Source organism: Trachemys scripta, chromosome 6 (genome assembly GCF_013100865.1).
Source record: "Trachemys scripta elegans isolate TJP31775 chromosome 6, CAS_Tse_1.0, whole genome shotgun sequence".
NCBI lineage: Eukaryota > Metazoa > Chordata > Testudines > Emydidae > Trachemys > Trachemys scripta.
In genome coordinates, this window is record NC_048303.1 from 110449812 (window position 1) to 110465441 (window position 15630).

At 39.3% G+C, this 15630-nt stretch overlaps 1 protein-coding gene across 4 annotated transcripts in view; it reads left to right on the forward strand.

The window, feature by feature from the left end:
* IFT74 (intraflagellar transport 74) overlaps nucleotides 1-13446 on the forward strand; it is a 61824-nt gene extending 48378 nt beyond the window's left edge. For all 4 annotated transcript variants that reach the window (XM_034774019.1, XM_034774022.1, XM_034774020.1 and 1 more), the window contains 4 exons: nucleotides 4020-4183; nucleotides 5219-5344; nucleotides 9397-9457; nucleotides 12530-13446. In XM_034774019.1, coding sequence (XP_034629910.1) covers nucleotides 4020-4183; nucleotides 5219-5344; nucleotides 9397-9457; nucleotides 12530-12645 — 467 coding nt within the window. In that variant the 3' untranslated portion in view covers nucleotides 12646-13446. The remainder of the gene's footprint in view (nucleotides 1-4019; nucleotides 4184-5218; nucleotides 5345-9396; nucleotides 9458-12529) is intronic.
* Nucleotides 13447-15630: the final 2184 nt, after the last annotated feature.

Sequence of the window (15630 nt, forward strand, 5' to 3'; positions counted from 1 at the left end):
CATGGGATTGCCACCCCTGTGGCGCCACGGGCCCCGCACCGCTGCTGGAAGCGGCCAGCACCACGTCCCTGCGGCCCCTGGGGGAGGAGGGATAGAGGGCTGCCCTCGCCTGCGGATACCTCCCCCCGCAGCTCCCGTTGGCTGGGAGCAGGGAACCACGGCCAATGGAAGCTTTAGAGGAGGTACCCGCAGGGGATTGCAGCGCATGGAGCCCTCCGCCCCCCATCCCCTAGAGGCTGCAGGGACGTGGTGTCAGAGCAGCGCGGGGCTAGGGCAGGCAGGGAGCCTGCCCTGGCCCTGGTGCGCGCCGCTGCCACCCTGGAGCTGCTCCAGGGAAGCGGCACCAGGCCAGAGCCCACACCCCGAACCTCTCATGGCCCTCGGGCCAAAAAGTTTGCCCACCCCTGAGCTAGGGTGTGAGGCAATGCAAATACTGAGGGATGTATCTTCTTTTGGTGCCTTTATATAACTCCTATTATATTATTTGAGTACAGGTGAGGCATATAATGTATGAATTTGCAAATTCCTTCCTTTTTAAAAATAAAATAACATGAGAGTCATAGAATACACGACAGAGTACAGGGTTGGTGATCTTGCATACTATGTATGTTAAAACACTGTAGCTAGGGCAGGGGTGGGCAAACTATGGCCCATCAGGGCTTTGCTCCCTGGGCTAACTCCTATTAGTGCTAACACAAATGATTTATAATTCATCATAAGAAGACTATTTCTCTGACTATTAGCAATAACTGATTTTCTTGCTTACTTGGTTTAGGACATATTAAGAGTGCATTTTAATATCGTGTATTGCACTTCCCATTTCATTAGTAGGCGTTTGCTTTATTTATTTATTTTGATGTATTAGCAACTGACTCAAACTCTAGGCTCTTCATAAATTTTAAAATAACATTTAATAGAAAGTAGTAGAGAGCCGTGCAGTGAAATAACCATGTATCAGTTTGAAAATGGACCCCATAATGTTACTTATACTTACACTTTGTTAGTGCTTTTCTAAGGGTATGTCTATGGAGCAAAGAAAAACCTGCGGCTGGCCTGTGCTAGCTGACTCGGGCTCATGGGAATGTTTCATTGCTGTGTAGACTTCAGGCTTGGGCTGGAACCTGAGCTCTGGGACCCTCATACCCTGCAAGGGTCCTAGAGCCCAGGCTGCCGCCCAAGCACAAAAGTCTACACAGCAATGAAGCAGCCCCATGGACTCGCGGGGCTCAGGCTCTAGCTCAGGGATGGGCAACCTCTGGCCCACGGCCCGCCAGGGTAAGCACCCTGGCAGGCCAGGCTGGTTTGTTTACCTGCCACATCCGCAGGTTCGGCCGATCGCGGCTCCCACTGGCTACGGTTCACCGTCCCAAGCCAATGGGGACGGCGGGACGTGGCGCAGGCCGAGGGATGTTCTGGCTGCCGCTCCCTCCACCCCCATTGGCCTGGAGCAGCGAATCGGCTGAAGCTGCGGATGCAGCAGGTAAACAAACCAGTCCAGCCCGCCAGGGGGCTTACCCTGGCGGGCTGCAGGCCAAAGGCTGCCGATCCCTGCTCTAGCTGCTGTGTAGACATATCCCAAAGAGGATTCCTGGCACCTATAATGTGGATGGCCCAACCTTGCCTTGTAAATCATCAAGATCAAATTCTCAGGCATGGACATTCTTAGCTTAAAACACAAAAATATTCCTGTTGACATCAGTGGGACTACTCATATGCATAAAGTTAAGACTGCATTCACATTAGATATGTGAGTAAAAGTTTGGGAATCAGGCCTATATTTTCTAAAAGCAGAGATTTTTTTTTCTTGTGGTTTAGTGATAGAGATCTCTATTTAATTCTTTATTTGTGCTGTTTATGATGTTATTGTCATAATCTAAACCTTTGCCAGTATCATTACTGATTGAGCAAAGTTTTCCTTGTTTGCTTACTGAAAGGAAGCTGCAATAATCATAAATCATTTTGTTTGGTGACTACCACAGCCTGTACTTGCTACCAGTTTTCAAAATAGTCTTCTGTGTTGTGACTGCAAAATATGTATCTGCAAAGAAGTAATTGCTGTGCACAAAATATGATGTTAATTGCCTGTTTTCCATGTGCCTCTGGATATTTTGTAACAAATTTATTTGCAAATACAGATTTTGCAGTCACAACATAGCTGTCTATTTTGAAAAATTAACCCTTGCACTATAGGGCAAGATATGAAATCTATTTTTCTTATGAGCATTTTAACTAAGCATATTTATTATTTTTATTTTACATTACAGTAATCCCCTAACAGTGCTAGATGTTGTAGGGACATTGTATGAAAACAAAGTTTCTTTCTTGAAAAAGTTTAGAGTCTACAATTTAATCAGATAATTTAAACCATTTATAAAGAAAATTCCTGGAACTGGGAACGACATTAAAGGTTCCATAATAAACAAAATAGGGGCTCTTTTAAAGTAAAATGATTGTACAATTCCCTCCCAGTTGGAGTGCTTCCCAAACCTTGAATTATAGTACACTAATCTGCAAAATTCTTCCATTGGGATTAAAACGTGGATTTCCAGATTTTCTTGCCACCTCAAAGATATAAAAGGCCATCAGCAGAGTCCTTTTTTTAAAAACAAAAAAGGAAACTACAGAGAGTAAACAAATGTGCTGATGGCATAGTTTCCCAGAAACATTTTCCTGGGTCAAAGCAGTTTGGTCTCAGACTTTGCTACTGTGTACACACTGCCTGCTAAACTCTGCAACTTAATGGCATATCAGAAGGAACTGGGCTGCATCCTCTTCCTGTCTTTTCCCCTAGAGAAGTTTTTAGTTTCTTTTATATATATTTTATATATATATGAGCATAAATTTTACCTTCTCCAAACAGCTTCTTCCTTTTTCTCTAGAAAGTGTGCTTGGATAGGAATATTCCTTAGCTGTCTACTCCAGCATTATCAGCATACTGATATTGCATTACTGGAATCTTTTTCTAACATTTTTAGGATTTTTTGATTACTTTTATCCACCAAAAATGAATTTTAGTTGGTCCTGTATCTGTTTTATTTTTAATTAAAAGCAAAAATCTGACATATGCATTTCAATTTTGAGAAAATGCAAAACTACTTCTACAGATATTTTCATCTAATTATTGTAAGCAGTTCACATTTTAAAGGTTTTTTTTTATCATCATTTATATCATTTAGTGCTAAGTATGTGATTAGGCAAGTTCCCAATCTACCTTCTCTACACCATTCATTATTTTGTATACCATTGTCATGTCCTCTCTTATTCATCTCCTCTCTAAAGTAAACAGTCCCTTACATCTCTCTTCATTTAAGACTTTTTCCATGGCTTTGATCCTTCTGATCATCCATATTTGAATCCCCTCTAATTCTGTTTTATTGTTTTTGAGGTGTGGTGATCAGAATTGAACACAGTATTCCAGTGCATTATGATCTTTTCAGTTGGGACATATACCAATTCTCATTAATCTAAGGCTTTGGAATGGTTCCTCATTTATAAAGCCAGTGTCCAGGGCAAATTTGACCCTAAATTTAGTAGTATAAAAACAAGACTCTTTTAAAAATGAAAACAGAAATATTTATATGATTTAAAAAATTGAATGGAAACAGTTTAAAAATAAGCAGATAGGCACCTGTATAGTTTGCAACCAACATTTTGTACTAATGTGCTGGTACAGTAAAACCTGAAATGGACAAGGAAGTAAATATTAACAATAGCAGAATGGTATTACCGCCCTGTAGTATCTCAGATCACCACTGCATTTCCTTAGACTTAGACTCTCTAGTCTTCAGTATCTGTAATAATTGTATAATATCTTTTGACAAATGGCACTGTACGTTGGGCCAAATCCTGCTTACGTTATTCTCATGAATAGTCCCATTGGTGTCAATGTGAATAAGGCAAGCAGGATTTGGCTGGTGCATTGTGTAGTGGAAAATTGGGAGTTAAATCTTTGTGCATTGGCTAATACTATCATGAAGAAAAGTTACTGTTGCTTATAACATTTGTTCCCTGTGTTCCAGATAGTCAAAGACTGCGAATGGACCTGCAGAAAATGGAATTGTTGGAGGGTAAGATGGTCGATGAACAGGCTTCTCTCAAAGAAAAAATTGAACAGATGACAAAGGACTTGGAGATGTACAATAATTTGCCAGCTCTGAAAGCATCAGGAGAAGAGAAGAAAAAGGTAATAACAGCAGTATCTGTTAGCACTACCTAGATAGGAACAGTACTTGGTCCTGCTGTGAAGGCAGGGGACTGGACTTGATGACCTTTCAAGGCCCCTTCCAGTTCTATGAGATAGGTATATCTCCATATAATACTTACATTGTAAGTTCTTTGGGCAGAGAACACCTTTCTGTTCCGTGTTTGTACAGCACCTAGCACAATGGGATCCTACGTCATGCCTGAGGCTCAATACAATACAAATAACAACAACATTGCCTGTGAGCTCAGCCATTAATATTTGAGACTGATATTTGTCATGCTATGTTCAGACAGAGTCTGGTTTATATCTTTGTTTTCAAAACAATGTTGGGAAGTAATTTGTTTGAAGGCTTGAAGCAAATGACACCAAATTCACCTCCATTATATTTGACATAGTAATAACAATAACAACACCTAGCTTTTACGTAGCTCTTTTCATCAATAGATCTCAAATTGCTTTACCAAAGAGGTTAGTATCGTTATCCCCAATTTACAGATGGGGAAATTGTGGCACAGAGAGTTGAAGTGACTAGTCCAAACTCACTTAACAGGCCATTGGCAGAATCAAGAATAGAGCCCAGGTCTCCTGAGCTTCAGTGCTCTGCTCAGTATAACTGCATGCTGTCATGACATGAAAGAGACTGTGGACATTTGTGCCTCATTTCACATCACCAAGTGTGCATTTTAACGGCTACATTTTGTTCACAGGTACTAAATGCAACTTCTCATGCTAAATATTGGTGTAGTTTTTGTGATATTTGTAGAACAAGTTCTGAATTCTTTCTGTATTCCTTCTTGTTTAAAAAGAAAGTAGCTCCTGGAAAGTTAAATTGAAAACAATCGAACAGTTGGGACCACCAGTCCATAGTAAATTTGAATGAATTCCTGTGGGAGAGTAGGAGATCACTATGGTGACAAGTATATTAGAAATTCTTAGATTCAAAGGAATTGGCAAGTTTAATGGAAGCGCAGTACCTAAAGGCCAGTTTGATCCATTTTGCTTTTCTTCCTCTAGAAACTCCATGAGGAGAAAGAAAGGTTGATAAAACATAGAGATGCCTTCAAGAAAATAATGGAACAACTGAACGCAGAGTATGAAACACTAAAGACACAACTTGAGGAAAATGAGACACATTCCCAGGTATAGTTCAAAATAGGTGTTTCTTTGATTTCATTCCAGGTCTTGTGTTTCTCAAATACATGAAACTATATTTGAATGAATCAGTTAGGGTTTTTTAGAGGAATGCATAGACTCTGGAGTAAGTTTTCAAAGCTGTGTATCGGAATTCCATGCCCAAATCCTCTAGTTTGTTCAACTGAATGTTAACAAACCCCCCCCTCCCTGATCAGTGTATTGAAAGCCAACGATTTCAAGGTTGTTGAGACCAGTCTTATGTCAAAAATTTGCAAGTCCCTTGTTAAATACTCATTTTAGTTTTGTTCAAAGTCCTCATTTTTCCTCTCCAGCCGTGCTGGTGCTGCTGCAGGAGCTCGGGATCAGGCTTAGCTTTTCTCAGGGCTGACTGGCAGGTGCAAAGAGGCCACGGCAATATGTTTTCTCCAGCCTATAAAATACTGAGCAATTTGGAGAGGGGCGATAAAAGTTCTTATAAGGGGCATCGTCTCCTATTTAACTTATAGAAAATAACCAACCTTTTGGAACAATTTATTGCACTCCAAAGGCAAAAACACTAAATCACACTTAAGAAATGTTTTTAGGATCCTAGGATAAACACTGTAATTGTTTAGCAGTACCAAGGATGAACTCCATCAGACATCATGGGACATGCTGTTTCTGAGAGCAAGTATCCTAGGAGCATTCAAGCCTAGGGAGAGGGCAAAGGCTCAGTTTTATGTAGTATCTTTTAATTAATAAAAATAGACTCCAGGAAGGATGAATTTTTGATTTTGTAATGTGTACGTAGCTTGTGTTTGGACCTGAATTGAAACTCCACCAGTTTATGCCTTTCTTTAGTAAAATCCCTCTTACGACTAACTACTCCTGTGTAGTCTTTCATTGATAAACCACCAGAGAAAGAAGCATGTACTTCATACTATAAAACAACTGTACTTTGGACAGTCTAGACCGTCATCCGGTCATCTTTTGCATTTATGTATTTGTACTGTGTGGGCTGCCTAATTAGAATGTAAGCTCTTGGGGCAGAGAATATGTTTTCTATGTGTTGTATGTTGGCAACATTTAAAATGTGCTGATAATCAGAAACATAATTATGTTAAAAAAAAAAAAAAGCACCTTTTTACTCAATAGATGTTCTCCTCACCTGTAGTCAGACTCATAGTTTATTATTACTTTTTTCTTCTGTTAGCATTGTAGAGCCAACACAGAAACGGCAGAATGATCTAGATTCTCCTCCACCTGCATTCCAAAGAGAAATTTTTATTTGGCACAAATATTGGGTCAAATCCTATGGTTCTTACTCAGATTATAGTCTTGCCCAAGTAAAGATTTTAGGATTAAAAATATTGTAATTAAAACCAAATTTGAACCCAGGATTATAAACACAAAAAAGTAGTGCATTAAAATAGTTTGAATTTCTTAAATTTTCCCATCTTTTTCTTTTTGGAGTGTGTTCTTGTATTATTTGGCTTGATCTGCCTTTTCAGAGGAATCTGAAGAATAGAGACATACAATGTTAGTTTATTTAAAGTCCTGTGATTCTTCTGACCTGTATTTCAGTGCAATATTGTATCTGTAGCTATCTAGTTGATTTAAAGCCTAATAAACAAAGGCATAACATTATCACTAGAGGGTCATTCCCATTTAATAGTTGTATCCTAGGCTGAATGAGCTCAGATGTTGAGAATAGAATAAGGTGATTACTATGTTCAGAAGGACCTTTTAAACAATCATCAGCATAACCATTCAGAATTTTTTTATGAAACAATGTTTTTTAAATGAAAGTGGAGAAACTACAGAAACCAAACTGGCAAAAGGTAATTTTTTGCTTTTAAATGCAGTTTATAAGCCCTTCCTTCCCCTCCTCCCCTAACACTTTTCTTTCTCTTTTTGCTTTTCATTCCCCTTCCTACAGGCCAGCAAGGCTTCTTTCCTCCACATTAACTTTCATATACATTTTTATTTACATTGTGTTTCAAAAGTGAATCAGAAGGGAAGAGGCTTTTAAACTCTCCACCACCTTGGAGTCTTCCAATATACTTATTATATACAAATAGATTACTGTCATTTTGGCAACAAGCGCTTTACTGACTGTAGAGATGGGAGGAAGGAGGAAAACAGATTGGCTTTAAGAAAAAGAGAGAGAGACAGAGAGAGGATGGGAACTGATTTCTCTTCCAACCACATTCTTATTGTGTTTTGGGGTTGTTGGTTGTTTTTTTTTTTTTTTCCACTTTCATGTAAATTTTGGATTTTTTTCTACTTCAGCTTCAGGGAGTAAGAAGCTGACATGTCATCTTTATTGTTGGGAAACAATTTAAATTCTGAATACATGAACTAATCAGAACAGAGATGGTTGAATATATAAAGTAGAAAGAACCAGTGATTATGCAAATCTACAAACTCTGAGTAGTGTCTGCCAACTAGTCAGAGCACTGGGCAGTATTCAAACTGAGCCACTTTAATAGGACTACTCCTGGGTGCTGTTGAGCAAAGCTATCAGATCTTGTCCATATTGATTATGTAATTTGCCCACTGACAGCCAGTCAGGGTTCAGACAGCTGTTTAACTGGGATAAAAATGTGCAGCCATCAGTAACTGTACAGCATCCCCTCACTTTGATTAGCTGCAACTCTTCTGTTTCAGCACTGTATATAAGAATGCTTATGTTCTCTTCCATAAATAAGAATTTCTCCTTCAACGTAATTATCATATTCTAAAAAGAACTTCGCTTGAAGGAAAGTAAGATCCCAAGATGACTGATTAGCCATTTTGCCAGTCTGCATAGCTATTGATGTACAGCGTACATCCTTTTTATATATCAATCATACGGAAATGTAGACAGGCTTTATATGATTTGAGAGTTTACCCTTGATAAGATTGAAAACAGTGGCCTTAAAAGTATTTTACTATGTAGAGTGCATCATACAAGAAGCTATATAAAAAAGTGCTGATAATTTTCTTCAATCTCTATTATAATTATATTATATTATATACAATATTTCAAATTCAGTTGCCTTTACTATGTTTATTGCATTTGGCAGCACCCGTAGTGGATGTAGTATGTAATTGATCACAAATATCTTGTGTTATAACTTACACAAACAGCAGAATTCATGTTTGCTTTGAACTAGGGATAAAAAAAGGATGGGGGTATATGGACAGATTTTTCATTATAAAGATAATTTTGGTACAGGGTAGGGAAAGCTGTAACACAGCATCTATTCTCAATCATTCAACTTAAGAACTGATTTTCATCCTCCAACGTATCAATATTGGTGGCTTTCCTTTACCATTTGGTTTTAGAATGATGATTTTCAACCTTTATTTTTAAAAATACCTTTAAAGGGGTCTACATACCTTGAAATAAAAAACCTTGAATAGTAGCATCAGAAAAACAATTTAATATTATAAAATGTATTGTGAGAAATATAATATAATATCCACATTAGCTTCCTGTTGATGCTGAAAGAATTGAAGAAGTGCCAACATATAACCCACAGTCTTACAATCTTCTCACTACAGCTCTGCTCTTATCACAGTTTCTGGCATCAGACAGGAAATTCAGCTATGGAAATAAGGAAGTTTTTTCTGTACTGCTGTTGGGTCCAAGACAGTGTCAGGATATATTTTATCAGTGGTGATTTTGCAAACAGATCATCTTTCAGTGATATGAAAAGATAAGAATTTATATCTTCCTCCCATGTTCATCTTTTCTGTGATGCTGTTATGATTGTTCAGAGATGACAGAAATCTCAAATAATCATCCAGTTTTTCATGTTCCATACCGGTTATATTCAGTATTTTCATTTTTGTGCAAACAGCAGAGCGTAGCTATGTGAGGGCTACATTTACATACATATATATTATGGGATATTTAAAAAATCCTTCCCAATTGTTTATCTTCTAGTTTTCTTGTGTTGTAACCATGGTCTTACAGTTTTGATAGAATGTGAGGTATCAATAAGACAAGTTGGGGGGCTTTTTTCATATAAATGGTTGTGCGTCTGTTTTCATTTGTGGCGGTTCTTAACATTTTCTTTTTATGTTTTCAGCTTACAAATTTGGAAAGGAAGTGGCAGCACCACGAGCAAAATAACTTTGTGATGAAAGAATGTATCCTTTTTTTAAAAAAATGCTGACAATTAATACAATATAGTAATTGACTGAGAGAGCCTTTTCCTCCCAAAAGCAAAGTCAATCAGGACAGTTTTACAGCAGGGTGAAGGAGGGGGATAATGGGTCTTGCAAATGTTTGTTTGATGGATAGACCTTTATATACAATGAAACCTGAAACTCATTAGGCAACCTGCAGCATTAAATGACTCCTTATAGTATTCCAAGCTTCCAGTATTTTTCTTTGATCACTAAAAGACCAGCTGTACACTGCATATGCTTTCTCCTGTGCTCTTGCGTTTATCACCCATTGGTTTTCTTCAGTGATTATTCTTATTCTTACACTAGCCGATTCTTATACTTAGCTTTCCAGCAAAGGCAATGATTTTTTTAAATGTACATAGCTCCATAACTATGCATGACATTTTACAGTATGTAAAATACAGCAAACAAACCCCACAAAGGGCCAAATACTGCTTTCAGGTGTTTTTTCTCATGAAATGCAATGAGAGTTGCTTATGTGACAGCAGAATTAGACCCACACATATTGAGATAAAACTTTCCAAAAGCTAGTGGTAATGACACTTTCAAAGAACATTCATTGCAAAGGACTGCCATAAAATAGTTTTAAATGGGTTTTTAAACTAACAAAAGCATAGCCATTCTAAATGAGAGCGGACATTTTGTCCTTAACTTGCATTACTGTCCCTAGTTATTGCAGAGAGATGAATAGTGCATAATCGTATATTAATTTTATTATCCAGGGACTAAAAAGTTACTAAAGTAAATTCCCTTCTTACAAAATGACCTAAAAACAGTAGCACTGAAGAATTAGAGACACAGTGAGATCACTGTTATACCATTACAGCTCAAAATACTGTAGGTACATAGAAACTTCAATACCCGATCAGACCAGTGGTCTAGTCCATTGTCCTGTCTCAGATGGTGGACAACATTAGATGTTTCAGAAGAAAGTACAAGAAAACCTGTAATGGACAATTATGTAATAACCTGCCCACGGGAGAAATTCCTCCCTAACCCATGTCAGTTAGGACATGTCTACACTAGAAATGCTACAACTGAGGCTGCGCTGCTGTAGCGCTGTACTGTAGACACTTAATACTACAGCGATGGAAGGGGGTTTTCCATTGCTGTAGTAAATTCACCTCTCTGAGAGGTGGTAGTAGCTCCACAAAGAATTCTTCTGTCGACCTAATGGTGTCTACACTTAAGCTGGCTTAATTACATTGCACAAGGCATGAAATTTTTCACAGTCCTGAACAACATAGTTAATTTAAGTCAACCTAACTTTGTAGAGTAGACCAGTCCTTTGTAGTTGACTTATGCCCCATTTCATGAAAGTTTATATTCCATTTAAAAAAAAAATGTATCCTATCTATTGTAATAGTTCTCTTTAGTCAGCTAAGTGTCTAGTCCTTTTATTTAAATCCTCCTCCTTGATCACAATTATACTTGGGGGCAATGAATTCCACAAACTGATTGTCGTGTTTTATTTTTTTAAAAGTCCTTGCTATCAGTTTCAAATTATTGTGCGGAGAAAAATTGTGACTACCATTAAACTCTATTATTTTTTTAAAACCTGACATGCAGTAAAATATGATCCCTCAGTGAACCATGTGCTTGCTTTCTGTGCTTGAATACAATCGATGAAGGATTAGTTTAAAATAAAATCTGATTCTCTTTCATATATAAGATCTATTACCGCTGCAGATGCCTACTGTGAGATTCAGTACCCTACCACGTGGCAATGGGTCCTATTTTTGTTTGCCCCTGTGCTTCCTGTTATTCTTAGGAGTAGAATCAGGTATAACCAAGAAACCCCCAAACTCATAGCGGAGTGTCTGCTCTGCTCCTGGGCAAAGGATCTTATGACCTCCTGTACTGACAGGTGAGAGAACTTCTGCTGGTGGGCTTAGACCCAGAAGAGCCTCCCAGCACCACATGACTGGTCATTCCCTGATCAGATCCTGGGACTTCTTTGGCTAAGATCCAGAAGAGCCTCCTGGCATTACATGATAGGGTTTGGGATCCTTTCCTCCACAGGGATATTTTGTCAAGACAAGAGATCTTAGACCCTGACATCTTTAACCATCTGCCATGGAAGAAAGAAGCTAACTATCAGGAAAAGTCCAAACACAAAATTAAAAAAAACACACCCAAATCTCTAACTATAACCTTACGCTAGAAACTACTTCTAAGTCAGACAGTATACCAAGTGTCCAAGCACAGATCCCAAAACAAAGAGGGGTTGAGTTTCACGTCTGCTTGGCCTGGCAGAAAGAGAAGGAACAGTTGTCAGGATAGGGGCTTTTATATCCTTGGTTCTAGAATGCTGGAACGCGGGGACATGCACACCCTCCCCCAACAGGTAACTCCTTTGAAACGGATTCATTCGCCATGTGGCAGTGAGTACGGTCTCCCAACGTGGACCTGCAGAAGCAATACATATAGAGAACAAAAGATACATCAGTAACTTTTCCAGCACATTTCGGATTTGTCTAAACAGTGCTCAAAAAGCTATGTAGATGTCCAGGATGGAGGGAGATGGGCTTCAGAGTCTGAGCTTCAACCTGAGCTGCAATATCTACACAGCTGTTTTTAGCACCACAGCATGAGCCCAAGTCTGTTGGCCTGGCCTCTGAGACTTGCTGCCGCTCACCGTGTAGATGCACCCTAAGTGGGTTGTGTGGACCCCGCTGGCATACACTGAAAGTTCCCTAGTGCGCATTAATGAAGTACTGTTTGGAACACTAGAGCCTAGAGGCTGCTGCTCACTGTGTAATGTACCCTTAATGCTCAATACACTAGTGGGCACTAGAATTTATACTCCTCTGGCGTGGGCCAACACACCTCATAGACAAGCCCTTAGTGTAATACAATGGCTAACCTGTTAAAGTGGTGTAGTTCTTTAGATACAATTAGTGCTTTTCCATTATCTGCAAGCCTTGACAATTTTTCTAGAAGGAGATTTCTTGTAGTATAATTCCCTTATGATCTCTAATTAGGTTAGTATTTTTCTTGCCAGTTACTGTCCTTAACTCTTTTAATCAGTCATAGCAACAAAAAGTCAGGAGAGTGACTACCAGCCAGTAATGAAGAATGTGAGTAAGCAGATTGCAGAGTATAACAAAACTCTCATAGAGGCTTTACAGAACACCAGGAACTGAACCCAGGCGCTTCCTTCCTGCTCCAGTGGACCAACAATAGGAGATGTCCACAAGCACTGTAGGACTCTGAACTGCTGAGCTGAAAACTCAACAGCAGCACAGTAGGTGCATTCAAAAAATGCCTTCAAGTTCCTGAGAGATTCGCGGTTTCAGCAGTTTTCTTCATTTTAAATATAGCGACTATCTCTGAAAGCTTTGAAGCCAGAGAAGACATTTAAAGTGAGCCCACTGGATACACACTCTGGATATGAAAATATAGTTTGCTCTACATAGTTAACTATTTGGGGCCCAACCCTGCAATCCTTACTCAAGCCAAAACCGTTGGGGATCAGTACTGTAATCCTTACTCAGGCAAACCACACATAGAAGAGAATGGGAACTTTGCCTCAGGCAGGACTCAACATCTGGCCCTTTGTTGTTGGTAAACAATTGTCTTAAACCTTATTAAGATATCAAACCAGGTCCTCAGCTGGTGTGAATCAGCATAGCTCTCTCATACCAGCAGAGGATACAGCCCCGTCTCCCTTCTGATCAGAAGCTCTTTATATATAAACGTTCACAGAGGGAAACAAAGTGTAGGATTAATGCATTTTAAGGCTCTTTCATTGTATTTTCATTTCTTTAAAGGACAATATAATAATTACTGGAGCATCTCATTATTAAATGTGATATTTGGTAAGGTTATTATATAAGGAGAAATGTACAGTGGAGATTCTAATAAAAACTTAGCTAAGGAAAGGTTTTTTTTTTCTCCATGCTGACTTTGTGTAGTTTTATGTTTTTCACCAATAAAGAAATTAAAAAAAGTAATTCATAATTCTTCTTTTTTTGAAGATATTGTCTTGTAGGATTCTCTGTCTCAGGTTTCATGCCCCCGTGTCATGTCACAGCAACAATCAGCTCCAATGTGATCAGAAGAATGTGAGAAATAGAGAATTCTACGTGGCTAGATCTGGCAGTACTTTTTGAATCCTATTTTTACTGTTAAATTATTTATTCTGTATGGTTGGGACCAAAGGCATTCCAGGATCCCTTAAAATAACAGCTAAATTGCTGTTGTTACTTCCCCTTAGTCATTTTCTTCCTTTCCTACCTACAGTGTAATTATCTACTTCCTATTACCTTTCCTCCACCTGGGAGGTCAAGTTAGTAATGCCGTTTCCTGGCCAGCCAAAAGCAGGTACTGTAGCCTGCAGACAGCTAAATGTAGACAGGGCTCCCAGCCAGACTCGGCTGATATTTTATCAAAAACAGCAGAGGCGGGGTTGGTAGTTATTCTACTATCACAAAATAGTCTTACAAAGGAAGAGATAAAGACCCTGTCACTTGCACCTTATAAAACTAGCCTGGACAGAGAATTAGGAAATATGCCAGGGGCATGGCATGATCTAATTAGGTCTTTTCCATTTCTTAATGTCTCTGAATCTGTGACTAAGCATGTCATCTAGCACGAAGGAAAGTTACATGAAAAGATTCTTGGAAGGACCATGGTTTCCAAACTCAGCTCAGTAAATCCTCCCACTCTCTGTATTTATTATATATAATATTTAGACAACATGACGGAACAGGATTTCTATAAACCAAAATCTGTTATCTAGGGGAAATTTCCACTAATGTCTCTTCCTTCCTCTCAGAGTTTCAGCTATTCCAGTGAGAGTCCATTATTTGCTGAGATAAAGTTGGAGTCAAATATCCTCCCAGGTCAGATCTTCCTTAGCCAGTCACATTGCCTGCTGAATTCCTCTCAGGCTACAACACATTTTAATTAACAATGGAAAGAAGCCACAAACGGAATAAACATACGCCCTGACATTCCCTTTCACTCTGTGCCCGGGGATCCTTGTTATACCATGGCACTTATTTTGTTAAATAGGGTGGGAAAGTTCCCAGGCCTTTGTTTTGTCCTTCACATGACTTCTATCAAAAACAAACGCTGGCTCTAGCACTATATTCTTACTTTGTTTTCCATGAAGCTCTTCTGATTAATTGTCATCTCCTGAGGACCGCCCCTTCATGCCTTCTTTTAACACTTTATCCTCAAGGCCCTGGCCTCCTTATTTTTGGCATATTGCTTCCATAACTAACCCCTGATGACTGAAGAAGAAAAGAATTGAACCTGTTGGCTCCCGCATGCAGGGGCAGAGCACTAACCATTAGGTCACGACTTCTCAATTCTTTTTATTTTTCCCAAGTGAGATTTTTAGATAAAGTATCAAATGCAGAAGCAGTGAGCAAACAGCACACCAAAACAATCCCGTTTAAACCATCAACATGTAATTTCAGCAGGACAGGGCTCTCACTGGGCCTGTCCGGAAAGGTCTGGTACTAAATTCAAATCTACCTTCATGCATGGCTTTCACAGTGAGAGCACATTAGGAAGCAGCAGATAACCAGGCAATGGAACTGACATTTTAAACCTTTTCTGCTTTTCCAAAAGACAGGCCATTACATTCTGGAGAAGTATGGGTATCTCAGATGTAAAAATACTGGCTGCTTAAAGGCAACATGGGCTTTGAAGACTTCACCACTGCTGTGGTATTAGAGCTGTGATTCTGGCCTGTTCCCCTCCTGATTGACGCTGCTTAGCAGTGAAGCTGATGGTCCTCCCTTTGACAACTATTCTGTGCCTGTACCATGCATAGAGATGGGTCCAGAAGGTCTTGCCCCGTTCATTCCTCAGTATCTGTCCAATGCTGCATGCCCCTTGGTCTTGGGCTGTAATATTGTCTCCAGGGAAGCAATATTTCTGCTGCTGGAGTAAGGTCTTATTGGCCTGCTCCCCCTCGCTGCTGCTCATGGTAAGCACATGGTTTTGTTTTAAATCAGCTACTTTCTCTCCTGGCTCCCCCAAGCTCAGGAAGACAATACATGTTGGCCGGATGAGCACTACCAACATAAACATGTCATCTTGGGAGACCAAGTACATCTGCACAAAACGAGTTCCTTTCTGAACGTTCCTGCAAACAAAAACTGCTTATACAAATG